The sequence below is a fragment of the Mesocricetus auratus genome, unplaced genomic scaffold (assembly GCF_017639785.1).
Source record: "Mesocricetus auratus isolate SY011 unplaced genomic scaffold, BCM_Maur_2.0 Super-Scaffold_100691, whole genome shotgun sequence".
NCBI lineage: Eukaryota > Metazoa > Chordata > Mammalia > Rodentia > Cricetidae > Mesocricetus > Mesocricetus auratus.
In genome coordinates, this window is record NW_024429267.1 from 22,697,449 (window position 1) to 22,725,003 (window position 27,555).

The window sequence follows — 27,555 nt, forward strand, 5'->3', positions numbered from 1 at the left end:
AGACAGAACTGGAAAATCACTGAAAGTCCTAAAAGTCTTTCACGAATATCCACCTGCCCCAGGCTTTTGGGACTCCCTCTGAGGACACTATGGCTCCTGTCCCTCCGGAAGCAGCAGCCCTCAGTCACAGGCAACAGAATCCACTAGCAAGAGCCGTGATACTGGGAGAGGTCACGTTTCAATACATGAGCATCTTGAACGTTCAGATGCCTGGAGTGTGGAATGGAAGAATGAATGAATTAGTAATGCTGAAGCTGAAACTAGCAGCCAGTCAGTATCTGTCAGGACACAGATACGAGTGCTGGAAGGTAGGGCTGGGGGAGGGGGACACTACAGCCATTTACTATATACTGGAAAGCTGCTGTTTCAGGTGTTTATAGTCAGATATGTGAATGTGCAACTATTTAGTAATTCTGTTTTCTACTTAGGAAGGTATTTTCACAAAAGATATTTGAATACAAAGGAGGTGAAACCCTTGTTCACTGGGTGTTGGCAGCAAGACATGACTGTTCTCTGATGATTCAGAAATTACCAAAGCTATTAAGAAACCCTGTCATTTCGGCATTTAAAGTCATCTTCCATAAACTTATAGTCAGGACTGAGTGATTTAGGCATGAGATTCTAAGAGCCTCCTCGGAATTATTTAGAATGATGTTTCATGTCTGAAAGCAAATAGAAGTAATTTTTAATATAAAAAATCTACCATAAAAACACACCTTTAGTTCTTCTGGACTCCTGTAATCACAGGACTGTGGAGCCAGAGACCAGTGGGCAGTGAGTTCATGGCCAGCCTGAGCTACATAACAGCACCCTGCCTCAAAAATAAACAAATGAATACATACAAAAATGACAAACTTTGAACCAAAAACTCAGAGACCCAAGACCTAGCTTCATTGCTTTTCTGTGTAAGAAGTGGTCAACAGAAAATAAATCCAAACAGAAACAAACTTATTAACAAAAAGAATCACTTTTCCCACGGCAGTAGTATATTTATTGTGCTGAAATCGAATAGCAGGGAGTGAAGGGGTCTGGGAAGCCAGTACAGAATGTTCACAAAGATTTACACATCTCTAGTCATTACACACTGGCGAAAAAACAAAGTGTTGAGCCTCTTAGACCACACTATTACTGGATGAGCTGCTAATTTTCTGCAATGTTCATGACTGCATGCCTTCGGGGAAAATGTAATCTCAATGCACAATAAATATAGTTTACAAAATATTCAGAAAGTCTGTACAAACAGCAGACATCCTCCTACACATGCAGTTTTGACAAGTTGAAAGCTTTAGAAATATTCATGCTATTTCTGTCACATTTTCTCTTTCCATATGATCCCTCTGTGACATCCCATAACAAATTAATCTATGTCTTTAAAAAAATTGTGGAACAACGTCTCTCCTGCAGCTGTCAGTTGTTCGTTTCTATTACATGAAATACTTCTTTTTTCCAGTTGTTCGGTTCTATTACATGAAATACGTCTTTTGTAAACACCGAATTTGATTCGAGAGACCTGACTCGGTCTCACATTTTCCCATCTTGCATTAACAAGTAACACCTTGTACCAGCAAGCACTGAATTTATCGATCATTAGCACCAAGGAGTCAAGATATTGCACCAAAATGCATTGATACTTCATTTCTAGTTAATAAAGAAGATTTTGCAACATCATCAAGGGGAATTAAGCATCACTCAAAATGAGACACACTGAAAGAGATGGATGACATCCCAGAAATGTTTGGTGTGTGCTATTTGTAAATAAAATAAAATAAACAAAAAAGTTAAAATTAAATTTTACATTAGAGGACTCCTTGATTTTTTAAGTAAAATTTATTTCATTTTATTTTGTTTAAATGTTCTTTCCAACAGAAGAGGTAGGTGTATGTCCACATATGAAAAAATCAGCAACAGCCACAAATCAAAACAAGGAAAGCCTGATATAATCAATATACCCTTAGAGTTCTAACTGTATGTAAATGTGACTACCTTAGATGTTACTAACAGAGGCATGAGTTGTTTCATGCTTCAATCATTCAATAATCTTAATCCTCATAATACATTTCTGATAATAATACGAGTATTCAAAGGCTACCTTCCTCATCACAAAAATAAAAAAAAATGTTTCCCACAGTGATTTGTGCCGTTAAGTCATGGTGGCCTTTGGGTCACAAGACAGGGTTTACTGTTATTCTTTCTTATTTTCACCAACACCATCATCATCAAGCCTCTAAGATTCTACAGAGATTAGCAGAGTTTTCAAATTTAATTACAGCCAAAAGGGACTATTCCGACTAGAGGTGGAGAGATTTGACCACAAGGGTCAATACATGAATCAAAATTCAAATGTATCCACAGCTCTATCTCTGGACAAGAAAATGTCAGATTTACAACCAGTGGGGAACTGGTGATTTAGAAAAAAATTTTTTTCAAAAAACTGCATTTCTGTGATTATCTAAAATTCAGACTGAAGAGGGAGTGGATAGAAGATGGGTGACATTTTCACCCACTGAGCAGGTGGGTGTAAACAGGAGGAGGTGCTCCAGGGTCACATTGGGATTGCTTTGGACAACATCGAGGCTACCAAAAAAAAGTGTTTAAAAATAAAAACTTCATAAATAAAACATGTGGGTACCATTTGGAAAGGTTTGCTCAGTCTGAAGGTGCATGGCGCACACCTGCCTCTCTCCCCACCCCAAACCCTCCGCTTCTGTTGCCCCTGAAATTTTATATGACACAGGAGTTTCCTCACTGTCAACCAGTTAAGGCCCACGTCAGTCTACTCTCCTTTTGGCTTTCCGTTTTTCTGGGGTTTCCCGTTTTCTAACACTAGCTGCTTTTCGGACTTGTTCACACCGTTTGCTGAGATACCATTCGTGGCTGCCTTTCCGGTTTTGGATTGCTTGGGCTCATTGTACGTCCGAGTGTAGAAGTTGAGAAAGAGGAATATGAAGCTGATTGCGTAGGCGATCAGGGCCCAGTGCATCCACTTGGGGAAGGGGCAGTCAGTGTAGAGAGACAGTGCTGTGTGCCCAATGGTGACGTGGAACTGAACCTGGAAAACAAAAACAGCAGTGCAGGGGACATTCAATCAGGGCGGGGCTGGGGTCACAGTCTCCCGGGTGGGGCTGGGGTCACAGTCTCCCGGGCAGGGCTACACCGCTTGAAAGGTCAATAGTCTTTGATTAAATTTTTAGGCAAGAACGCACACAAAAAAATGGGGTTCTTTGACATTGTCATCCATGGACACCACTGTAATTGGCTCAGTCAGCCTCCTTCTCCTAAATACTCCTCCTTCTGCTCCCAGGTCATATGGAACACATTCACCTTAAAGGTGAACTTGAGCTCATCAGGCTGCCTCATGGCCCTTCCCTGGCAGCTAATAGGGTCCGGCACGTTCCTATCAAAATGAACACCATTCTTTCAAAACTTATATTCCAGTTAAAACCAGTAAACATAAAAAGATTCACCTTCAATTTTATGAACCCTCAAGAAGAGAAAATTCTAAAGTTAGACATGCTCAAATGGTAAACTTAAATTCTGGCATGCTACCCACTGAATGCCCTGAGCCACAGAGTTACCCCTGCTGTAGCATTAGCAAGGGTTACCTTTTTGTAAGATCCATATATGATTTAAGAGTTTGGAGCAAGCCGGACTCAGAAATTGAAGTTCAGCATCCTATCTGTAATGGGCAACTACAGTTTCTTTGAGAAAGATAACACTACCCACATATTTATTTCATTAAATACTAAGGTTATTTGTCCCACACACATTGTCGGTTCATATTAAATTTAACAATTCCCATGGCAAAAATCCAAATTTGTAGAACTTTTGATTTCACAATGGCTCTTAGAACCTGTACCACTGAAATAGGGTGTGTATAGGGTGTGATTGAGTATGATGTGACTAGAAGAGAGCCCGGGGCAAACCCCAACAGAAGAGACTGAACAATTTCTATGACTTCGGTCACCTTTTCATTGTCTTGGGACCACTTAGCTCTCACTGAGAGGAGTGAGTTCTATGAACTGCATCAAGCTTCCACAAATTCTGTAAGTTTCTTGGAGCGTTTCTTTACTAATGAATCCTTCAAAGCCAGCATTCCCCAAAGGTTGTGGTTCCTGTTTGGTCAGGCAGCTATGTAGCAACTCAAGGCAGAGATGGATATTTCTAAATGCGATCCCACTGATAAAAATGGAGTGTACACTATGATTAAAGCATATTAGAATACACTCTGAAGCCTGGAGATTAGTTACCAGCTTGGATTTGCATTTTCAGATTGATTACAAGGCCACACCCAAGTTCTCAACAGTGCTTTGATGCATGCACTGGGGTGCAATGAGAAGTCCTGCAAGGAGGAGCTGCTGGGAGCGTCTGCCTGGAACACTAGGAGTTCAAATCCTTGGCTCTGCTCTTCAAGCAGAGAGTTTTACAGGACCAGAAAGAATTCTCTATCCTGTGTTCAACCCCTTCCCCCACCCGTACGCTTCCTTGGTTTTGTGCTTCCTCTGCTACATGTATAGAGTCTGTTAACAAGATCCAAAACATGGGGAAAATGGAAACTTAAACAAGAACAAATGAAATAGTTAAGGTAGGAAAAACACAGTCACTCATGGAAAGTATTCTTCTAGTCACCCCATGAATCTATGTATTTTGTGGCATATTTACATTTTAACCATCCTTTCCACAGGTAGTTTTACAGACTTGCTCTTAGAGGGACAGGTTCTGAAGTTGAATTTTTAAGGGTGGTACCAAGCAAGCGACTATGGCCAGTCTACCCACGAGTGACTAAGTAGAACCAAGCCAACCTTGACACTGCACCTTGCTTATAAAGTAGATTTTGTGATGGAAAACAATCTAAAACAACTTAGCACTAGACAAATAACAAACTCCAGGTATTTTAAGTATTTTGATTTTGGCAACAGCCAGAAATAACTTTTCAAAAACATCCAACTCACCAGCTGCAGCATGGTAAGGTATCGCTTCCACCAAAGATATTTCTGGATCCAGGGGCCGAATGCAGTAAGTCCATAGTAGGAGTACATGATCACATGGATGAAAGAATTCATCTGGGCCCCAAAAAATGCTGTTGAGAAATAAGAGGCAATTGAAGAAAAGTCTTATCGGACAATGCGGACACTGAGATCAAAAAGTGAATGAACCTACATTACCTTCTATTTTAGTTTAGAATCTAAGTTAAGTAATACTAAGGGGAAAAATTCTCAAATTAAGCTTGACTTTTTTTACAATTTAACTTTGAGGGTTTCTTTTAAAAAACATATAAATAAAAATGTGTATTGCTAAAATGCAAAGGGTTTTTGAAGCTGTAAATATTCAAATGGGGTACCTCAGCAAGCTTCAGCAAACAATGTAAAATGGTGTTGCCTCCTACTTTCCTCTATTTTAATCCAACCTAACAGTAATTCCTTGGAGAGAGATTATGGTGCCTCTAAGTGTTTATGGAGACTTGTAATACATTACATTATAGTCTCTATAGACACCAATGTGCACACCAGTGGCAAAGTAATGCCCATTTCTTTTTTCCTTTTTTTTTGGTTTCTCTGTATTGTTTTGGAGACTGTCCTGGAACTCGTGCTGTAGACCAGGCTAGCCTGGAACTCACAGATATCTGCCTGCCTCTGCCTCCTGAGTGCTGGGATTAAAGGCGTTGCACCATCAGCACTGGGCAATAATACTCATTTCTTATGTCTCTACATAGTGTTAAACATGACAGCTCTCTACATAGTGTTAACATGACAGTGTTACATACATTGATGATTAATCTGTTTAGTTTATATAGATCTAGCCATATACTACTCAGTCAAACACAACAGAATTCTTTCTCTCTAGAATATTAAGTATAATGCCTTTCATCACAATGTGGGCTATGGGATCAATTTATATTTACTAAATATCCTTAAAATTCGGAGTTTCACTTTAAATTTACTAGAAATTCTTAAGTGTGAAATGCCTAGGTTGCAAACAGTGACACGATGGCACCCGGTGTCCAGAGGAAAGGGCTGTTCCCAGCTCGGTAAGTACATCACCCTTAGTGGACAGCAATCTGAAAGACTGAAGGCAAATCTCTACCCAGCTGTGACTTCTCATCCTCTTTAGCATTAATGGGCTATGTAAAAGTTCACCTGAATGAGAAGCAGTGGGGTCATTCAAGGTCTGTAAGCTGAGGGCTTGGACTGAAAATGAGACATTCTGTGTCAGTTTCTATGGTTCCCCACTCAAGGTAATACTGTTTTCTGACATTTCGGCTACTATAGTGGTTTATGCTCATCTTGGGGGCAAATCTTTATCTTCACAGATAAAGAGCTGGAGTTTTTAAGAAGTGGGATGAACATGAATGGAAACGATTACTCATGAAAGCAAGTTAAATGACCCCAGGGTAAACACACTTCCCCTACTTGGGGAATCTCATACAGGCAGGCGGGTTCCTCACCTTGGCCCCCCGCCACCCACTTGATTCCAATCCACCACAGTGTGAACATGGTGCAGTGATGGTACACATGAAGGAAAGACACCTGGTTGTTTTTCTTCCTCAGGATAAAAAACACTGTGTCCAAATACTCAACTCCTTTCGATACAAAGTACCACCACAAGGCAGCAGCTATCTGTAAAAGGGAAGGAAAGGAAAACTGTCAAACAAAATCCCCCTGTTGTGTGGCCTTCTCCAAGGTATTAATACATGCAGAACAGTGCATGCACAAGGTGTACAGTCATTCTGCCACCAAGTAGGTTTGATACTAACCACATACCCACCAGACGACAAATCCAAAGCTTTCTCTACTTGCAGCCAAGCAGTGGCCAGCTGCTGAGCACAGACCTAGCCAGTCACACTACTATGCTTTGCACCTTGTAGAGAAACCAGCATACCTGTATATAGTTCAGGGTTTCTACAGAGCCTATGTTTGTGTAGCAGCTCTTGTCTTAACATCTCTCTCCATTCCCTTTAATTTTACAAGGTTTCTAATCACTGTAGCCTGTGTTAGCAAAATCTTTTAAATGATCAATTTTAAAACAACAACTATTTCCTAGGTCACAAACATAATCCTGTTTATACAAGTAAGTCTTTTCTCAGGCTCTAATTAAGACACCAGATGGTACAAAAAGATTATGTGATGTGCTGGGGGATTAAGGATCCAGCAAGGGGTGACCTCTATATATGTTTTAAACCATTCTACAAGGGTCTGATTGCAACAATGAACAAAACGTAACTTTGCTATAGCAAACATTTTCTAAATACCATATACACATAAATATCATATGTGGAAAATTTTAAAAGTCAGTTCACAACTGAAGTGTGTTTATAAATCTTTCTGTGACAGAAGGCTAAAATGCCTTCCTCAATTTACACCTGCATAAAATGCCTACAATGAGTTTTTGTTTATGTGGTTTGGTTTTTTCTTTTGAAAAACAAAATTCCTTAAGTGCTGGGATCATAACCAGGGCTTCATGGCAATTTAAAGTTCTTAATTCTAGAATCAGGCATCACTTAGAATAAGTGTTCCCTAACATTATAATTTTAAAAGATGGAGGAAGAAAAAAAACAGAAAGCAGAAACAAAAGAAAGTGTTACGTTTATCAGCTGACAAGCCTTCCTCAACCTGAGCACTACTGTTACAAAGCATGAAACTAGCTGAAAATCTGCCTGACTTCATTTAGTTTATCCACAGTAACCCTGTGCTTAATGTCCCTGCTTCCATTGCTGTAAGATGAAGTAACTACCCGTTTTAGCATGGTAAACTGTGGGACAAAAATCTTCATTTTCCTCCCTGTGGACCACTAAGCTAGCCCAGTTCACATGTAACTCTATTTCTGCTTAGTTGGCGAGCTGCACTACCTTTGAATGGGGCTCATCCCAATGAGGGGTGACACCTCATGGTGCATGCAAGGCTTACAAAAAAAGAGTCTGAATAGTGCTCATTTCACCACGTTCACTCTCAGACCAGAGAGGTGGGCAGAATGAGACTCCAAATGCAATCCGCTCAATTGTCAGACTTTTCGTCCTAGGTCGGTTTTCACAATAGCTCAGTTTTTACTGAAAGAGTACTGCTGAATTTGACTGTGTGGGAAATCCACTCAGTGAAGTGGGTGAAATGTGTGAGTGGTGGCAGAGTGGATTCGCAACCAGCAGGATGGAAATTGGCAGCTTTACCCTAATAATGTGAACACACTGTCTTGTCCAAGTGGCTTTCTAAGCATCCTCCTGGGAGAAGGGAAGTCTTTTCCCACCTTTAACAAGAAGCCAGCTCCCAACTTAGGAGATTCTTTGGCAATACAGCTATCAGAAGAAAATCTTTCTCATATCTTGTGAATCTGAATGAAGCAACCTCGCTCATTCTCTCAGCCACGCCCCGGGTTTTATTTTCTTAACTGTTTCTTGACGTGCTGATAACCTGCCTCCCAGCCTTCAGCAGAATATGAGCACTTTGCAGGTAGAGACTTAATCTATCTTCTTGCTTCTGTGGTCAAGGCCCTGCCACTGCAGACAAAGAATGCCAACTCAACTTGTGTGCACCGAGTGAACGAAGCCAACATGACCAGCAAAGGTGTGGCTTTTCATCTGTCTAAAAGCCCTTTAGTAGGGAAATTACACGGACATGAAGTACTAACGACATTACAAGAATTTAGTTACAGCTCTTGGTGAACGTCCATATATCTACTCCCTAAAACTCATGCCAAAAAGTTATTTTTCCCAATGAATGCTATTACACACATATGGTATTATTGTACACATATATAAAAGATACATGGAACATACAAAACATGCATTTGTATGTAAACTGGGTTTCAATATAATTTCTATAGTGATCAAAAGATACAAGAGTTCATTAAATATTTAATAATTTGCTCTCTCTTCCACTTAAATGATAATTTTACTAATGTAGGTAACTGTAAAAAGAAAATGTAGCATTATATTAGTAGTGATTTTTTTCACAAATTTAATAAAGACCAACTTCATACCCAGGCAGATTATCTTGTGTCTTACTAAATATTATATAATTAAAATATTTTCTACAAATAGGTTAAGCCTACTTTCTGAGTTTCTATTTTTTGACACAAAACTTTAAAAACAAAATTGGAGATAGGGTTTCACTATATAACTCTGACTAGCCTGGATTTGCTATAGAACTGGATTGTCCTTGAACTCACAGAGATCTACCTTCTCCAGTGCTAGAATTAGAAGTGCACTATTATGCCTGGAAAAAATTGAAAATACTTTTACATCAAATATGGAACAAACTGTTTTTAAAGTACTGTATACTAGCAATTCAATAATGTTCATCCTTATAACACCAAATAAAAGAGCACATTGGAGGTCTAAGAACAGATTTTCCAATGATGTGTTTTAAAGAAAAGTAGAGCTTTCTCAACCCCACTCAACACATTTCTCTCCCATACAGCATCATATTTTTATATACTCAGAGCCCATAAAATTAAATTACTTGTAGTAATCAATGGTATTCAGTGGTATACTTACCCTGACTTCATTAACGTTATTAGAATAATCCACTGTCTGACAAATATAGCTGTATCCTGCGTTGTATGATCCCATGAATAGCTGGAAACAAAATGATTAACATGTGGAGTGAAGGTTTAGTGGACACAACATTGAAAACAGTAAATTCAACACACAAAGTGTTTTGAAAGCAGTTATTTTCTTTAAAAAGATTCCATCTGCGTTACACATTTTAAAGTTATTTTCTCATTGTTTTGTGGTGTGGGGATCAAACTCAGGACTCATGTATGCTGGGCAAATGCTGTACCAATGGAGCTACGTCCCCAGACCTTGAATGGACATGTGATATATTAGAAGTTCTAAAATTTTTTGTGTGGTACTTTTTACTATAATTTTAATACAGACCAAATTAAAAAACAAGCATATTATTTTTCATAAGATATCAAATGCATAATATTCAGTCATTATTTAAAGAACATTAAACTTGCTTAGGCAAGACCTTACATATTTAGCACAGTGAACTACTTCTTTTTTTCTTTCTTTTTTTTTTTTTTTTTTTTTTTTGGTTTTTCGAGACAGGGTTCCTCTGTGGCTTTGGAGGCTGTCCTGGAACTCACTTTGTAGACCAGGCTGGCCTCGAACTCACAGAGATCCGCCTGCCTCTGCCTCCCAAGTACTGGGATTAAAGGCATGCACCACCAACACCCGGCTGTGAACTACTTCTATAAACATAAGAAAAATACATTTAATGTTTCTGGGCCAGTATGGATGCTGACTCTATACAATGCCAACTCAATCGAAGAGAAACTTTTACAGTCACTGTGCTGTCTAGTTTTATTGTCAACTTCACACAAGATAGTCATTTGGGAAAAGAGAAGTTCAGTTCAGAAAATGCCCCCACCAGACTGCCCTGTGGGCAAGCGTGCAGAGCACTTTCTTGATTGATGGTAGACACTGGAGGGCCCAGCTTGCTAGGGGTGGTGCCACCCCTGGGCTACTTATCTTGTGTGCTATAAGAAAACAGGCCGAGCAAGCCAGTGAGCAGTGTTCCTCTGTGGCTTCTGCTTCAGTTCCTGCCTTCAGGTTCCTTCCCTGACTCTGTCTGGATTGTTACATGGAAGTGTAAGATGAAATAAACTCTCTGGATACTGAGCCAAGACCTGTCCCACCTTAACCGGTTTACATCTTGATCCAAAGTGGTGTGTGCCCAGCAAACTAAGTGAAGGTATCCAAATAAAGCAAGCAAACGTGTCTGTGAAGCTAGGATCCTATCAGCTTAGTTGTTGTTGGAGGCTTGTCTAAAGAAGGCTTCATTTTCTTAGTGCCTGTGGTTTGGTATCAGCTCACATAGAATTTTAAGAAGTCTCGTAAGAATGAATTCCTTAGACTTCAGTAACTTGAAATGTGCCAATCCAGCCTGCAGGGTTTTCTTTCAAAATACCCTGGAGAATTTGCTGATGTCCAGAAAAGTATGATGATTAGCAGCCACACCTGTATGACAGCCAACTCCTTTCCGCTCCAACACATAACACAGTAAGTTACATAAGATGAAGGCATGAAGCTGGTACTTCCAAGTATTTTGATTGGGTGTCGGGCCTGAAACTGATGAGAAGTGGTCCAGGTAGCTCCTCTGGCTCACTAAGTGCTAAATATGTGCCGGACATCCTGAAAACTCACCTCTCTCACCTCTAGCCGCCTTCCCTACTTGGCAGGTACCTCCCCGCTTGAGAGATGAGACAGATGAAACTAGTAACAGCTGGATAACTCCCAATGTCAAAACTAAGAGTATGCTGAGAATCCGTTCTATGCTTCAAAGTCCCATCTAAACAGCTACCCCACACTCCATTTCCTACTTCTGCTACCTAGAAACTCTAAAGGTCAAAAACATAATCTTCGAGTAGCTAACAGTCATTCTGCCGTGCAAGGTTGCAATGGCAGTTTCAAGGTGTCTTGTTTTTACATTGTTCCCAACAACCCTGGGGAACCATTAGAGTGACATTAATAAACCTACCTCTCTGAAGATGAAAAGGTTAAGCAAAACCATGCCAAAATTATAGATTATGAGCACTAAGCGCATTTGAAACGGCTCCCGGTCTTTCATCCACTTTGGACCCAGCCACACGAACAGGAGATACAGTGTGCTTATGCTTAGCGTCGGCCATGGAGACTGCATGAGCGGCCAGTTTTCTACGCGTTTATCTACGGAGAGAATGGAAACAACCTGAAATTTACTGAGCAATACATGTTTTACAAAACAAAATACTCTTAGGAATTAAAATGTCCCAATTTCTTAAATTGGAGTAAGCACAGATCGCTGTCCCCGTGAAAATACGTGATATATAAAACAAATGCAGACACCACCAACTCCTATACGTATAATTGGAAAATCACTTCTTTACTTGGGTTACATGGTATGTTTTATAAAACATCAAAGAAACAGAGGAAATACACTAAAAATATAGGTGATGAGCTTGAAAGTGAAGCCTTCACAGCTTTAAAATAATTGCTTTAAGGAAATACTCAGTTTCTGCACTAAGCATGTGAAATGTATCAGGCAGTATGGAACTGCTCTCTATCTCCGCCCCTCAGCAAGCACAAACCGGACTGATGAGGTGCTGGGCAATGGAGCCATGAGGTAGGATAGCTGTGGAAATGAGAGTTGCCATGCAATCATACTTAAAGAATTAAGGCAATCTCTTTACAATTGTAATTTATCATAAATGGTAGCCATATTTAAGATATGTTTGCTCCTTTTCCATTGATAGTGTGCATCAATTTTACTATCTATGAAAACTCTATTTGTATCTTCACATCTCTTAATCCACATATGAGGAAAAACCTATAGTGGAACAAGTGATTTCATTTAAAGTAAACTGACTGACCATAATATTTAAATATGCACCCAACAATCAATTTTATACTTTAACATTTTCAAAATGAGGACATTTGTAAAATAAGAAATGATAATGAAATAACAGATTAAGAAAATTCTATTTATATGTAAGATATATTAAGATTAAACTTTATATTTCTAGAGTTAAACAATATTTCATTCATTTATAATCAAATATCTATTTTGCAATACAAAACACATTTAACATTCAATGTTTAGCATAGTTTATCTCAACATAATAAATTAAAAGTCTTTTGGCCAGGTCCTAGAATCCAGTCTAAATGAATTTAATGTAGTGTTAATTACAGTAACTTCTATGTAAACTGACTTGTTTACTAAAACTATGTATGCAAAAATGGTTCTGGATTAGATAACTAAATACTACAATACTGTTTTAAAATATACTAATCAGACTGGGGGTGTAGCTAAGAGGTAGAGAAAGGATCTCTTTCTGTATACACACATATAAACATTTGCTTAAATGTACATTAATCTATTTCTACAGACTGTCAATTGGAAATATGACATAAGAAAACATTAAGTTTCATGGAATAATCTTCCAAGTCGTGAAGAGCCACAATTATGGTTTCGGTGAAATAACAGTTGATAAAAGGTGACAAGGACAGGGGGCATTCAGGCAGAAGCGTTTTGAGCTTGAGGCCAGTCTACTAAATTGTAAGAGACATCCTGTCTCAACATAACAAAGAAGGGACTCCCTTTCCTAGGGTCAGATACATGTAGTTCTCAGCCCTCATCAAGGAAACTTTTCTTTGCAACGGTCAGAGGCCATTATAGAAAGTTACAAGAGATCAAAATGCAAAATTATAGGGCCTAGTCCCAAAGGATACGTCTACGACACAAATCCCACATCTATGGCTCAGGAATCATTGCAGGAGAGGGGGTAGAAAAACCCTAAGAGCTGTGAAGTGACGTCTCCTAGAAATGTCAGAAGCTACACAGCAAGTCTCACCAACACGGCTGCCTAAACGTGAGCTAGTAAAGGATGACACCGAGAGGGGTGTGAACATGGACAGGGTGAAACCTCACAAGGCCTGAATCCTGCACAAAGAACTACAGACAGCTAAGAGATGCTGAGAGTAGAACAGTCTTCCCCAGAGAAGAACATACCAACTGCTTATCCCACACCAAAATAGCTCTGAAAACATACATACAAGGAATAATACACACACACACACCACCACCACCACCACAACCAGCAGCAGCAGCAGTTAAAGAAAAAGAGACCATGAATTTGAAAAAATGCATTCTTATATAGAGACTTTAACATCTAAGATCCCGGAAAGAAGAGGCATTCTTCTATAGAGAGACCTTAACATCCAAGATCCTGGAAAGAAGAGGCATTCTTCTGTAGAGAGACCTTAACATCTAAGATCCCGGAAAGAAGAGCCATTCTTCTGTAGAGAGACCTTAACATCTAAGATCCTGGAAAGAAGAGCCATTCTTCTATAGAGAGACCTTAACATCCAAGATCCTGGAAAGAAGAGGCATTCTTCTGTAGAGAGACCTTAACATCCAAGATCCCGGAAAGAAGAGCCATTCTTCTATAGAGAGACCTTAACATCCAAGATCCTGGAAAGAAGAGGCATTCTTCTGTAGAGAGACCTTAACATCTAAGATCCCGGAAAGAAGAGGCATTCTTCTATAGAGAGACCGTAACATCTTGAGATCCCAGAGTACATCTCACCTTTTATCTCAGCACACAGAGGATTCCTACTGACTTCAAAGAAAGTTCTGAGCAGCAAGTGAAAAAGGAAAAAATAGAAAACCAAGTTCAGAGTCTGGAGGGACGGCTCGGGCAATGAAGTCTTTGCCATGTAAGTATAAGAGCCTGAATTTGATCCCTAGAATCCTGTCAAAGCTGGCTGTGGCACTGCATGCTACAGTCTAAGTGCTGGGAAGGCACAGGCAGGAGGACTCCGGGGGCTTGCTGGGCAGCTGGCCTAGCCCCGTCAGTGAGCTCCACATTTAGTAAGAGACTCTGTCTCAGAAAATGAGGTGCCAATTAACTAAAGAAGATATCCACTATTGATCTACAGATACAACACACTCGCTTACATACTCACACGCACACACACACCTATATAAATACATATGCACACATTAGCTTATACACAGAGGCACATATAAAAGAAAAAAAAACAGAAAAAGAAAACTGGGATATAAAATAAGCCAGAAATTAAGAGTAGACAATGTACTTCTTCAATTTTTTTAGTCAGAAGTAGGGGGTCTCACTCTGTTGTCCAGCCTGTGCCTGAACATGTGAGTTCAAGCGATTCTCCTGCCTCAGCCTCTCAAACAGTAGACAGGACTATGGTGTCCCACCATGTCCAGCTTGCCTCCTCGTGTTGATGTGCAGTGTGGTTACCACCTCCGTCTCTCAGTCATCAGAAACACTTAGAGAGGACCACCTAGGAGCAGCAGAGGATTACACAACAGACAAGCTGAGGGTTCTACAACATCGAACTTTAAGGGAAGCCGAGACACAGCTGAGAAGCCAGATGACAACAGGAAACAACAGGAAGCATACAGGATGCAGCTGGTGACTGAGCTTCAGCACTGGCCCTGTCACTGTGCACAGGCCTCAAGGGCACAATCCCTTCATTTCCTTCATATATAAAACTTAGTGGTTATTGTCAGTATTATCCACAGAGCTGATGCTGACTACACCATGTCGTGTGTGTGTGTATATGTGTGTGTGTGTGTGTATGTGTGTGTGTATATGTGTGTGTGTGTATGTGTGTGTGTATATGTGTGTGTGTGTGTATGTGTGTGTGTGTGTGTGTGTGTGTGTGTGTGTGGGCTCGTGCACTTGTGTGCATAAGAGAGACAGGGGAGCCTCTCCCCTCACAAGTCCTTGGTATCTTCTGGGGCTTTTACATAGATTACTTAACTCTTCCCAAGACTACGATCACCATATATATATAAACACAGGAGAGGAGAAGGTGAAGTGATTAGTGACTCTCCAGCTTTAATGAAACAACACAAACCCCAAGAGGAGTAGAAACACACACTGAGGCTTTGGTCTGTGCTGCAGTCCATTTCCAGGGACACTACATTTTCTGTGAAGCCTCAAGTGAGGCCTGAGATTCTCCACATTCTCATGTGTTACTCCAAAAGAGTGTATGAATACTCTGCCTTTATTTCCAATGTGCCCCTTAGTGCTTGGCCTGGAACTCATGATTCTCTTACCTCAACTTCTTGGGTTTGGAATGACAGGCATGTGTCACCATGCCTCACCCTTAAAGGGTATAATGGTTTCCATTTGTAACATTATATTTACTGTTTCATGAGACTCACAGCAAGCTGGACCGACCTGTTTACAAGTATCAGTATGGACAGTAACCACATAATTTTACCTATGCTGGAAAGTCATCCATAGTTACTCAGCCATGATGTCAAAACTTTCAAAGTGTTTTTTAACTGTATAAAAAAACAAGGGGCTTGTCCATCTAAAATGGCATTTATTTATTTATTTATTTATTGGGATAGGGTTTCACTGTGTAGCCCTGGCTATCCTTGAACTCCCTATGTAGAGTAGGATGGCCTTGAACTCACAAAGCTCCAGCTGCCTCTACCCAGTGCTGGAATTAAAGATGTGTGCCACCATGCCCAGAAAGTGAACTTTCTTGAACACACCACTGACACATTTTCATTTCTAACTTGATCTATACCTTATGATCACACATGATCACACAGCACTTAATAATCCAGGCAACTGTACCCGCTTTGTGGCTCCGGTGTGTGTGTGGGGGGGGTGCAGATCACTTGGTCGCTGGCCTATTGAAGTTCATCATTTATTGGATGAAACATGAAAAGTCAACTGCTCTGTGGCAAAATGAGAATCCAAGGTGAGCAACAGGACAGGAAAGTGTACTAGGTCACAGTTCAACCACAGACATCTGACAGACTCAACGAATAAAAGTAGACCAGGCAGACAGGTAGGCAGACTGGTCCTGTTTCAGAGAAGGGAATTGGAGAAACTGACCCAGAGCTCCCTTCGATGACTGACAAGACCCTGCCTGGTAGCAGTGCAGGACAGACTGCAGGGGAAGGAGATGTTCAGGGGCCATGGAAACCATGCCAGCTCCACCTCCGTGGGAGATAAAGGAGCAAGTTCTGTTTAATGTACTGATTCCCAGGTCCATCCTAGGTTTTGAACTGACAACTCTGCAGCTGGGGCCCAGCTCTGACTACAGTGCTTTCATGGCTTCTGACACGGCTCTAGATTGCAGGAGGTGATGGAGACTCCAGGTGTAGCTCTGGAGAGGAGATAACAGGAAGGTAGATGTAATCTACATCCCTGTGTAATCTACATCCCTGTGTAATGTGCATCCCTGTGTGATGTGCCTCCCTGTGTAATCTACATCCCTGTGTAATGTGCATCTCCATGTAATGTGCAATCTACATCCCTGTGTAATGTGCATCCCTGTGTGATGTGCATCCCTGTGTAATCTACATCCCTGTGTAATGTGCATCCCTGTGTGAGGCCCCTTGGTGTAGCTGCCAGGAGGCTCTGGGGTTGCAGAGGAATTTCCAGGGCAGGAGACAGGGGGAGGAGTCACTGACCATGAAAATCACACCAGAGCTTAAGGTCACAAGCAAGTGCACAGAGAATGAGAAAAAGAACCAGAGAAAGGTCTGTGCCTGGAGTCACCCAGGAAGAGAGGGTGAAATGGCAGCAAATCAGGCAGGGAGACAGGGGAGAGAAAATAGTCAGACACTGGGAATCAGCTGTGTTCTCCCTCTGTCCCTTCTTTGATGAACCACTACCTCAAGGATTGACATGGGAGGGTTCCACAAACTGAAGTGTTCCCAGCCTAAAGGGTTCCACAACGCCCCTCCTTCCTTTCCAATGCGCCTGTTCTCTCCCCTACAAATCTTCATAGGGTTGCCTGACATCAAAGCAATGTGAGTCTCTCCCCTTACAAGTCCTTGGTATCTTCTATGGCTTTTTGTCTGCTTCCCAGAGTCCCCTAGCTCACCAGATCACCAGCGTTAGAATCCTTACTCACCAGCCAGCTGAGAGCCTCCCCAGTCTCATGCGTGATCACAGCATTGGGTAGTGTCTGACACAGCGTAGTCAGCACTGTGGATAATACTGACAATAACCACTAAGTTTTCCTCCCTCACAGCATTAGAATTAAACCACATTCAAGAAGAATGAACAATGTTAATAAAATCAGGAAGAGTTCACACTGAGAAGGCAAGGGTATTTGTAACCTATATACCGAGAAGAGAAAGTGTCTTACAGTTCACCCTTGCTCTCAGTAACTGAACATTTTTACATGTTACTTGCTACTGTGAATATATGATGTATGTGTGAGTGCCGGCATGCACATATGCCATGCCATGTGTGTGGAGGTCAGAGGGCAACCTCTGAAGTCAGTTCCCCTCTTCTGCCTTTATATTCGAGTTCTGGGGATTGCCAGGCCTGAACAGCAAGCCCCTTTACCTGCTGAGCCATGCTGCCAGCCCTCACTAGCTTAGTTTTCAAATTATGCTGAAAGGCTATTTTCAAAATCTTTTTTTAGAAGATCTTTTTTTTAAAGATTTATTTATTTGTTATGAATACAACATTCTGCCTCCATGTATGTCTGCACACCAGAAGAGGGCACCATATCTCATTATGAATGGTTGTGAGCCACCATGTGGTTACTGGGAATTGAACTCAGAACCTCTGGAAGAGCAGGCGGTGCTCTTAACCTCTGAGCCATCTCTCCAGCCCTCAAAATCTTTTTAAATGACAACATAAAACAAAATTTGGTAAAGAATAAAATACTGGGGATCCAGTGATTTTGAGTAACTCAAGTAACCTCTGCTTATAAACAAGTAACTACAGTGACTCCTCAGGAACCTCTAACAGGTCTACTGTTTCTTTTCTCTTTTTCTTCCTTCTTTCCTTCCTTCCTTCCTCCCTCCCTCCCTTCCTTCCTTCGTTCCTTTTCTCTTCTTTTTTTGTGGCTCAGGGTTTCCACTAGCCAAAATGAACTTTCTTTTTAGTAAAATTCTACTATACATCCCAGAAAAAAAATTAGTAATAAAATTAAACATTTTTAGAATATCCAGATTCTTAGGATAGATGGAACCAACGCTGCAGGGAGGAAAGGGTGATGCCTTGAGCAGGCTCACGGAACAGAGGAGCACAATACTGGAGCAAAAGATAAGACTTACATCAAGAAGAACTGGATCCCAGGGTGTGGCACATACCCATAGTCCCAGCTAATGAAGAAGAAGAAGAGGAGGAGGAGGAGGAGGAGGAGGAGGAGGAGGAGGAGGAGGAGGAGGAGGAGGAGAAGGAGAAGGAGAAGGAGAAGAAGAAGAAGAAGAAGAAGAAGAAGAAGAAGAAGAAGAAGAAGAAGAAGAAGAAGAAGAAGAAGAAACATTCCCAAATTCTGGGTAGCAACATAGAAAGATCTAGAGGAGTGGATGGGGGAATTGCTGTATTACAGGCATGCACCCCCATTTATTTAATTTTCAAATGAATAACTTAAGCTTGTTTAATGCTTCTACTTTTTCCACAGTATTTAACAGTGTGAGATTGTAGAGGAAAGTAGCAATACTCTATTCCTCTTCTAGTAAAGTGTGGTCCAGTCAAATGCCATCCCCTGGAACTGGTCGGAAACAGAATCTCATGCCTTAGCCAGGAGCATTAACTCAGAATCCTCATCACACCAACACTACCCCAGAACTGTTTGATTTGGCCCTTGAGTCTACCTGGAAAAATCAGCCACTTCTCTTTTCTTCCAACAGCATCTACACCTGTGTAATCTGCCATCATCAAAAGGAAAACACACATCTGATGACCACTAACCAGACTAGCTTTGGGAGTTTATTCAGGATGTCAGAACTATGTACTCAATGGTGCTCTCAAAATACTCCGTCCTTCTTCAATAACTAAACCAAATATCTGCAAATGAGCTCAACATACGGACCAAGCTGCCTTCAGACTGCAGGAGCTCAGCCTGCCTCTGCCTGCTGAGCACTTGGGTTCAAGGTGTATGCTACCACTCCTGGCTGAACTCCTGTTTTAAAAAACATCCATTTCCACTAACATTCTAAGTGGTTAACACTGACTGCCAATTTCTCTTTACCTAAAACAAAGGCTACATTCACCATATGGAATCACAGGTCTGTCGAAATCACCCCCCAAAGGCTGACTGCAACTCCTTTCTGTAAGAAGGCCTTGCGTCCCTCTACCTCTTACCCATCAACAATCTCATCTCTCTGATGGAGAGTAAACAAAGAGTCCCCTTAAGGCCTCTTCTCGTCTCTGCCCTAACACAGCATGTTCAGTGTACAAAGTCAGCCATGTGAGGCAGTAGGGGCTTTACACGGTTGGATAGACTAGGAATAGAACAGGTACCTGAGAAGCACTCAAGAAAGGCAGGGCAGGTTCTGTATCGGGGTGAGGTGGGATTGAGGATCCTCACAACCTCTTCCTTTCCATAGGAGGAACTCCTGTTTTAATCTCAAGTTCTCAGGAGTGGGCATAGGAAATTCAGCATTTGGACCAATAGACTTAGACCTAGGCTAGGACACACAGCAGGAGGACGGTGCAATTGGCAGGCTGGGAGGAAGGGAGCCTCTGCCAGCCAGAGAAGGGTAGATTGAGTATCTGATAGCAAGAGGGAGCAGGTGGCCTCAGAGTAGTTCAGGCTGGTTAACTAACTCAGTTGTATAACAGTCACCCGAGGAGGGGGGGATGGAGAAAGAAGCTTAAAAGCAGAGGGGAAAGTATTTTGGTTGTGAGTCTAAACAGCAATGGTAATAAAAGTTAAAGGGGAAAAGAGCATGCAGTTTCCTGCAGCAAGCAGAAGAGGATGGCTTTGGAAACTACAAAGGAAAAATAAAACAAAAGGAAAGGCCAAGGAGAGTGCAGATCAGTATGCGATACAAGCTAACAGCTCCTCAGACTGAGTTTTAACTTGGGAGGGTTAAGTATTTGAAGTCCAGGGAAAGTCAGTTTCCTCCCTGAGATGGGGATAACAATGGAACCCAACTGGAAGAACATTAAGTATTAAGTGTGTTGATAAAGTCAAAGCACTGTCTACCGTGCCTGGTGCTAGGGAAGCAGCCAATAATCACTCAGCACTCGCGGTAAATGAAGAGGCGGGCAATGCTGTGTTATAACAATGAAACTCTCGTAGCAATAAGATCCTCATTCTACCCCCGTTCTGTGGATCTAGTTCTGTGGTTCTAAACTTCTTCGTCTTTAATGGTTAAACAATAACCAGCGTAGAGGGATGCTGTGAAGACCGGATATACGGGATTATGAAGCACTACTGTCCACAGACAGCGTGAGCTTCGTTGTTTGCTGGGGGTGTCGTACTCAGTTTAAAGGCTAGCACAGCCGTTACAGCCAGTTCAAGAGAAAGGGAAACGTGCAGCAGGGAGAACATTTATAACCACGGAGAGATCTGAAAAATGAAATGATGCTGTATATCCTTAACGCCAAGAGAAGAAGGCAGCAGGTCCCTCCTTTCCGTCTTTCATGAACTCTTAGTCTGGGGGTTATGGATCCAAATGGTACTCAGAGCTGCCAATCATCTCAAAGCTTTAAGAAAATCACAATGATGCTGCCCAGTTGTTAAGGGGCTCGCAGCGTTTGCATCTGTGTGTGCATGTGTGTCTGCACATGCAGGGTGTGTGTGCTTGGGGTGGGACACTTTGGCTTTAACAGTTCTAAAAACTAAATAGCCACTGAGCAAAATTCTATCTATCCTGAATTTTCACTAACGGTAGTTGGTAGCTCTTGTCTCATGCCATTTGGCAAACAAGTTCATAATTACTCCGTATATAATTTTTAGCAACTCTACTCCATCTTACGGAAGGCAACTTCATCTCAGAATACATGTCTTATTTCTTAAATATACATTTCCATATGTAGTGTCAGCATATAGATTTTTCTAAGAAAATATCACTTCTTAGTTTATTTTTTAAAATATATGTGTATGTTTTGCCTACATATATGTCTTTTACTGCAGGCATGGCTTCTGGTGCCTACAGAGACCAGAAGCAGGCATTGGGTCCCCTGGAACTGGAATTACAGATGGCTGTGAGCTGCCAAGTAGGTGCTAGGATTTGAACCTCAGCCCTTTTAATTGCTGAGAATCTCCAGCTCCTAGACCTGACAGTAACTTTGAACATTCTAGCTGTTTTTGTTGTTGTTGTTGTTGTTGTTATCGTCATCTGTGATTTTGGTCAGATTTAGTATCTGACAGGAATACAAATTCAGTGATGCTATGTAGGTAAAGCAGTAAAAAATTAATTAATTAATTAAAAAGACGCATAGGTAAGAGGCACAAAAACTTCTTTCTTGGCTGATGTGATGACAAGAGCATCAGGCTACATGCTAATGTAACAACACATTATCTCATTTCCAGGAACCTTGGGGACTAGGAAGCATATGGAAAGAAATAAAACATTCCAGGCCAGTCTTCCCGGGTGGCTGTAAAGGTAATGCAAAGCCAACCTTTCTGCTTCCTTGTGTGCTGTGTGCTAGCCAAGCAGGTACTTCTCCAAGTCAGTCAACACTTATATTCCCTTTATAAAAGCCATTTTATATCAAGCTGAAAAAACAAAAAAAAATCCTTTGTTTCACCATCCAATACTGAAAGAAGTTCAAGTTTAGGAATGCCATTATACTAATTTTATAGTATGTGGAATTCCTGCCCATGTTTTATTAGCCTATATTAATTATTATACATAATAATGGGCTTCACTTTGATGCTTTTATACATTAGTATGCTATTCTTTAATGGCAGTCCCCCATTCCCTTTCCCGTCCCAACTTCTCACTTCCACAGATCCCGATCCACTTTCATAATGTCTCTTCTGTGTGTGTGTGTGTGTGTGTGTGTGTGTGTGTGTGTGTGTGTGTGTCCCAGTGAATTTTCTTGTAATTGTGTTAAGTACATGCTGGTGTTAGCAAGCGTACTCGTAATGCTGTACAGCCAATCTCCACAACTAACTTCACATTGCAAAATGGAAACTTCGTACCTCTTAACCACCAATCCCCAGACAGTTTCTTCTCTTTCCAGTCCCTGGCAAGCACTGTTTTCATTTCTGCTTCTATTAACTATTTTAGAAAGCTCGTGTGAGTGGGATGACACGTCTTTGTCCTGCTGTGTTGGAGTTTAATGTTCCTTAGAGGCATCCACATGTAAAATATTCTTTTATCATCAGCTCATTCATCAGTGGGCATATGCCAGTTGCTCCTACCTCAGTGTGGTGCAATGCACAACCATCAGCAAGAAGTGACCAATGTGTGAAATGCATTATCACACACATGTGTGCCTGAGTGTACATTTGAGAATTAAAAAATGAAAATAGAAATGCTTACTCCTTCAAATGGTCCAGTTCAGAATCACAAAATTATGTATTTTCTAAAGAAAACTGAGGCTAAAAATATTGAGTTTGGACTTATACTGAAGGTATTGTTCTAGGAAAGATGAAAAGTTGGTAAGTGGATTACACAGAGCCTCTGACAATAGATGCCATGCACTCTACAGTTCAATTTTCATATGGCAGAGGTAGCAAGAAGAGACCTGGGGCTGAATAGATGCAGTGGCTAGGAGCACTTTCTGCTCTTGTAGAGGAACTGAGTTAGACCTACACGGGTAGCTCACAACCACCTATAACTCATTCCTTCTTCTGGCTCCCAAAGGTACACGTGCACACACAAACACACACACACACACACACACACACACACACACACAGGCACAGAGTCACATGTGCTCATAAGTAAAAATAAATCCTTAAGAGACACAAAGAAATAATGATACTTGCCAAGACTACATAAGAAGCCATCATTGGAAGCTGCATATCACATGACAAAATTGCTACATAATTCATTTTATGCATTTTTGTTACTGCTCCTGTTTTTAGCAAATTAGTTCATTCACGCTTACTCAAGGAACACTGAGATAATTAAATAGCTATGGTGATGTAGTAAAACACACAGTACTGTCCCAGGTAGTTAGTTACCCAGTGTCTTTATCCTTTCCCTATTCCTCTAATTGGCTCTTGCAGAACAGGCAAGACAAAGAAAAAAATGACTAATTACAAATCTACTCTTTTCACTAATGGGGAGGTACTAAAAAGGTTTTGGAAGACACTTAAATCATAAAAAGATTTTCAGATTGCTCTCTCTATTCAAAGAACAGAAAAGGAGCATCTATACAGAACTATGGACCTAGCTGGGCATGGTGGTGCATGCCTTTAATCCCAGGACTCGGGCAATCATTAGAATTTACAGATGAAAAGTGTTGAGGGTTGGGGTGAAAGGAACCTGTTTAAACTCTTACACTCAGTAGTAGTAGGGTTCAGGAAGATCCTAAAAGATTATTACCTAATGTAATCATTAGAATTTACAGATGAAAAGTGTTGAGGGTTGGGGTGAAAGGGACTTGTCTAAACTCTTACACTCAGTAGTAGTAGGGTTCAGGAAGATCCTAAAAGATTATTACCAAATTTAATCCTTGGAATTTACAGATGAAAAGTGTTGAGGGTTGGGGTGAAAGGGACTTGTCTAAACTCTTACACTCAGTAGTAGTAGGGTTCAGGAAGATCCTAAAAGATTATTACCAAATTTAATCCTTGGAATTTACAGATGAAAAGTGTTGAGGGTTGGGGTGAAAGGGACTTGTCTAAACTCTTACACTCAGTAGTAGTAGGGTTCAGGAAGATCCTAAAAGATTATTACCAAATTTAATCCTTGGAATTTACAGATGAAAAGTGTTGAGGGTTGGGGTGAAAGGGACTTGTCTAAACTCTTACACTCAGTAGTAGTAGGGTTCAGGAAGATCCTAAAAGATTATTACCAAATTTAATCCTTGGAATTTACAGATGAAAAGTGTTGAGGGTTGGGGTGAAAGGGACTTGTCTAAACTCTTACACTCAGTAGTAGTAGCCTCATGACCTAAGTTCAGCCACTAAGTCTCTCCACTCACTGTGTTATGCTATCCTCAACTCCCGCACTACAATGTTTCTGCATGGATGATGAGAAAAAATTAGTGACTATCTGACTATGTATCTCTGTTATGTGCTACTAAATGATTTGATAGTTGATTCATTAGATTTAGTGGACATTAACGGAAATTGTGATTGATAAAGATAATTAAAAAAAGTTTCTGCAGGGCTGGGAAAAAACTCAGTGGTAGAATGCTTGCTTAGCATGTATGAGGTCTGAAATTTAATTCCAGCCACCACACCCACTCCCCTACACACACACACACACACACACACACACACTCACGGGTGGGTGGGCACCTTTCTGCAATCTAGTGTCATCTAAAACTGTATTACCACAACATTTCCCCAATCAAAATTATGTGAGATTGCCAGAAAGAAATTGACATAATTTCTTTCCCTCCTGGTCCTACAGCTGTTTAGTCCCAAATATATTAACTATAAACTGGCCTATGGCTCAGGCTTCTTATTGGCTAGCTCTCTCTTAATTATTAACCCATTTCTATTAATCCATGTGTCTCCATGTAGTCTTGTCTTACCAAGAATGCCCAGACTTCTTGCTCCCTCAGCAGCTACATGGCATCTCCCTATCGACTCTGTACCTTCCTCCTCCTAGCCTTCTCCTAGTCTGGTCGCCCTGCCTATACCTCCTGACAGGCTATGTCCTGCCTGTCCATTGGCCAAAACAGCTTTATTCATCGACCAATGAGAGAAACATCTTCACAGCATACAGAAGGACCTCCCCATGAGCCGGGTGCGGTGGTATCTGACTGTAGGCTGAGACTGAGGATCACATGACAAGGCCAAGGAGTGAGACAACAGCAGTGAGGCTCTCTTTCGAAAATGAAAAACAAAGCTAGATTAAGGAGATCGTCTCTTGCCACTTGTGTAAGAGCGAGAGAGATTCTCGGGGGCATGTCGAGGGGGAAACCATAAAGTGAGGAGGCAGATCTTAGGAATGGTTTATATAATTCAGGACTGGAGTCATAAAAAAGAATTGCTCAAGGTAACAGACAAATAATTGCTAAAGACAAGGTTTCATGTTACAGGATCCACAGTGGCTCCAGCATACCATGTAGGTAATGGTGTGGGAAGCAGAGCTATATGGTATCTGAAGAGGTAAGCAGAAGGAGCGCCGTATGGAGAAAGAGGGTGTGCAGGCTTTCCTTTTACTGGAGAACCAGGGACTTTAACCAAGCTGGCTAGAGTTGCAGGCCTGTGAGTAGAGGAATACTTCCTGAGGACAACAGAAAGCTAACTGATTGTGAAAGCTATGTTTTTCCCTCCTTTCCATTTCTAAGTGTCAGAATCCATATGATTTTAAAGTAATAGACTCTGATACAGTAAAATCTTGGCTTATAGATGGAATGCTGTGCTATCTGGAAAAAGAGACACTGGAAGTGAGGAATGACACAACTCATTAAATAACTCTTGTCTGCGAAGAAATATATACTTAACTCAAGAGTAGTGGCTCAGATGAAAAGCCATACTCATGCTAAATATTTCACAGGTGACACTATAACATGACTTAAGGAAAAATAAAACACTGAATTTTCAAAATGATGAACAAGTACTTTGTACCTTACAAGACACAAAACGATCGTCTGAGACCTGTCACTCTGTCAGCCTAATGGAAAGCCTCTAACCACATAAAACTGTCCTGAAATCAGTCTCAGGACTACACTGTTTGCCCCTCTGGGACCTGGTCATGAGGGGTGTTTTGCTATATGCTGTGGATAGAGAGAGGGTACAGGAGGATCAGCCACTTAAGTCCCAGGGTGTAATACATCAAGTCAGACTGTGGCAAAGGAAAAACAGCAACCTATCAACCCCCTAAAGCTGTGTGGGCCTCCAAGGAGCTTCAGGGAGGCTATGAGACAAGACTTTGAGAACACTGACAGGGGGAGAGTCCAGAAGCAGGTGGCCATATGCCACACATCTCTTCTCATGCTAGTGTGCACGCCTGTAATCACAGTACTTGGCAGGTGAAGGCATAAAGACATAAAGATCTTGAGCTAGCCTTGGCTGAACTCTGAGTTCAGGGCTGGCCTGGTTCACACATCCAGACCCTTCCTCAAACCCAACCCCTTGCAGAGACAGAGACAGAGGCAGAGAGAGAGAGAGAGACAGAGAAAGAGACAGACAGAGAGACAGAGAGACCGAGACAGAAAGAATGAATTTGCTTTGTATCAGATGCCCAGAACTTAGAATGTCTGTTCTAATATATGTATGTGTGTGTGTGTGTATAGATATATGTATGTACATATTTCCCAGACTAATCCAGGCACAAACCTACTTTAGAAAGTAACCCAGATGAAAACTACACATTAACAATGCCAAATAAAATGAATTGTCAACATGCTGTACAACACTTAAACCCTGCATCCCTCCTCTGCAGCCTGGCGAGCCACAGATGAACCTCCTCTGACTCCAGCTGGTTATGGCTGAATTAAGCGTCCCTCCCACAGCAGGTTTAAATGGCTCACTGGTCCTTTCGCAGCCCCGGTTTCCCCGGTTCAGCCCCTAGGCCCTTTGCCTGTGGCACCTTTGCCCTAGCCTACCTACTCAGATGTTTTCTGACTGTTCCCATCAGCTCACTTACTGCTGGGACCTGTGGGAAATTGATAAAATGCTCAGAAAACAGGGCCAGGTAGTCTGCTGCTTTCGCCACTGACGACTGACACATAGGGCGGGGACACTGAGATAACAGAGGAGAAGGACTCTTCGGATCGTCCCGGAGCCCTGAGAGCAGGACTTCAAGGGGGCAGAACAGCAATGATTCCCCTAGACTTCAGAAGCTTGGGACCTAGTGGCCTCTATCCCCATTCTACACGGCAAGTCCATGGGAACAAAGAACGATACGCGACCTAACTGCATTTACTGCTACAGTACAGCCTGGCTTCTGAAGTCTCTCATTAGCTCACGGGAAACACCCTCCCTCCTTTGCCACTCCTTTCTGCCTCTTCCAAAGTGAATTCAGGAACCTGGCTGTTTATGTTCTAACTTCAATGCGACATAAACAAGGACCCATGCATGAAGTAACTGAGTAGCCAGAAGAAAAACGGTAGGAAGGGACCAAGTGGACAAGGTAGCACTTAACAGAGAGGGAGACCATTCAGATGTGTCCATTTCAATTTTTCCTTATGAGTTTACTTAGTTACGCTTCTTGAGTCTAATCATTTTCACACAAAGTCATATTAGAAAAG

General features: G+C 41.4%; 1 protein-coding gene across 1 annotated transcript in view; it reads right to left on the bottom strand.

Annotated features, from left to right (window-relative positions):
• Positions 1-964: 964 nt before the first annotated feature.
• The window catches only part of Elovl4 (ELOVL fatty acid elongase 4), a 29,689-nt gene continuing 3,098 nt past the window's right edge, over positions 965-27,555 (bottom strand). Inside the window, exons 2-6 of the mRNA XM_005073689.4 lie at positions 11,475-11,662; positions 9,485-9,565; positions 6,443-6,614; positions 4,950-5,077; positions 965-3,049 (exon numbers count right to left, since the gene is read on the bottom strand). Of these exons, the coding sequence (XP_005073746.1) occupies positions 2,774-3,049; positions 4,950-5,077; positions 6,443-6,614; positions 9,485-9,565; positions 11,475-11,662 (845 nt within the window). The 3' untranslated portion in view covers positions 965-2,773. The remainder of the gene's footprint in view (positions 3,050-4,949; positions 5,078-6,442; positions 6,615-9,484; positions 9,566-11,474; positions 11,663-27,555) is intronic.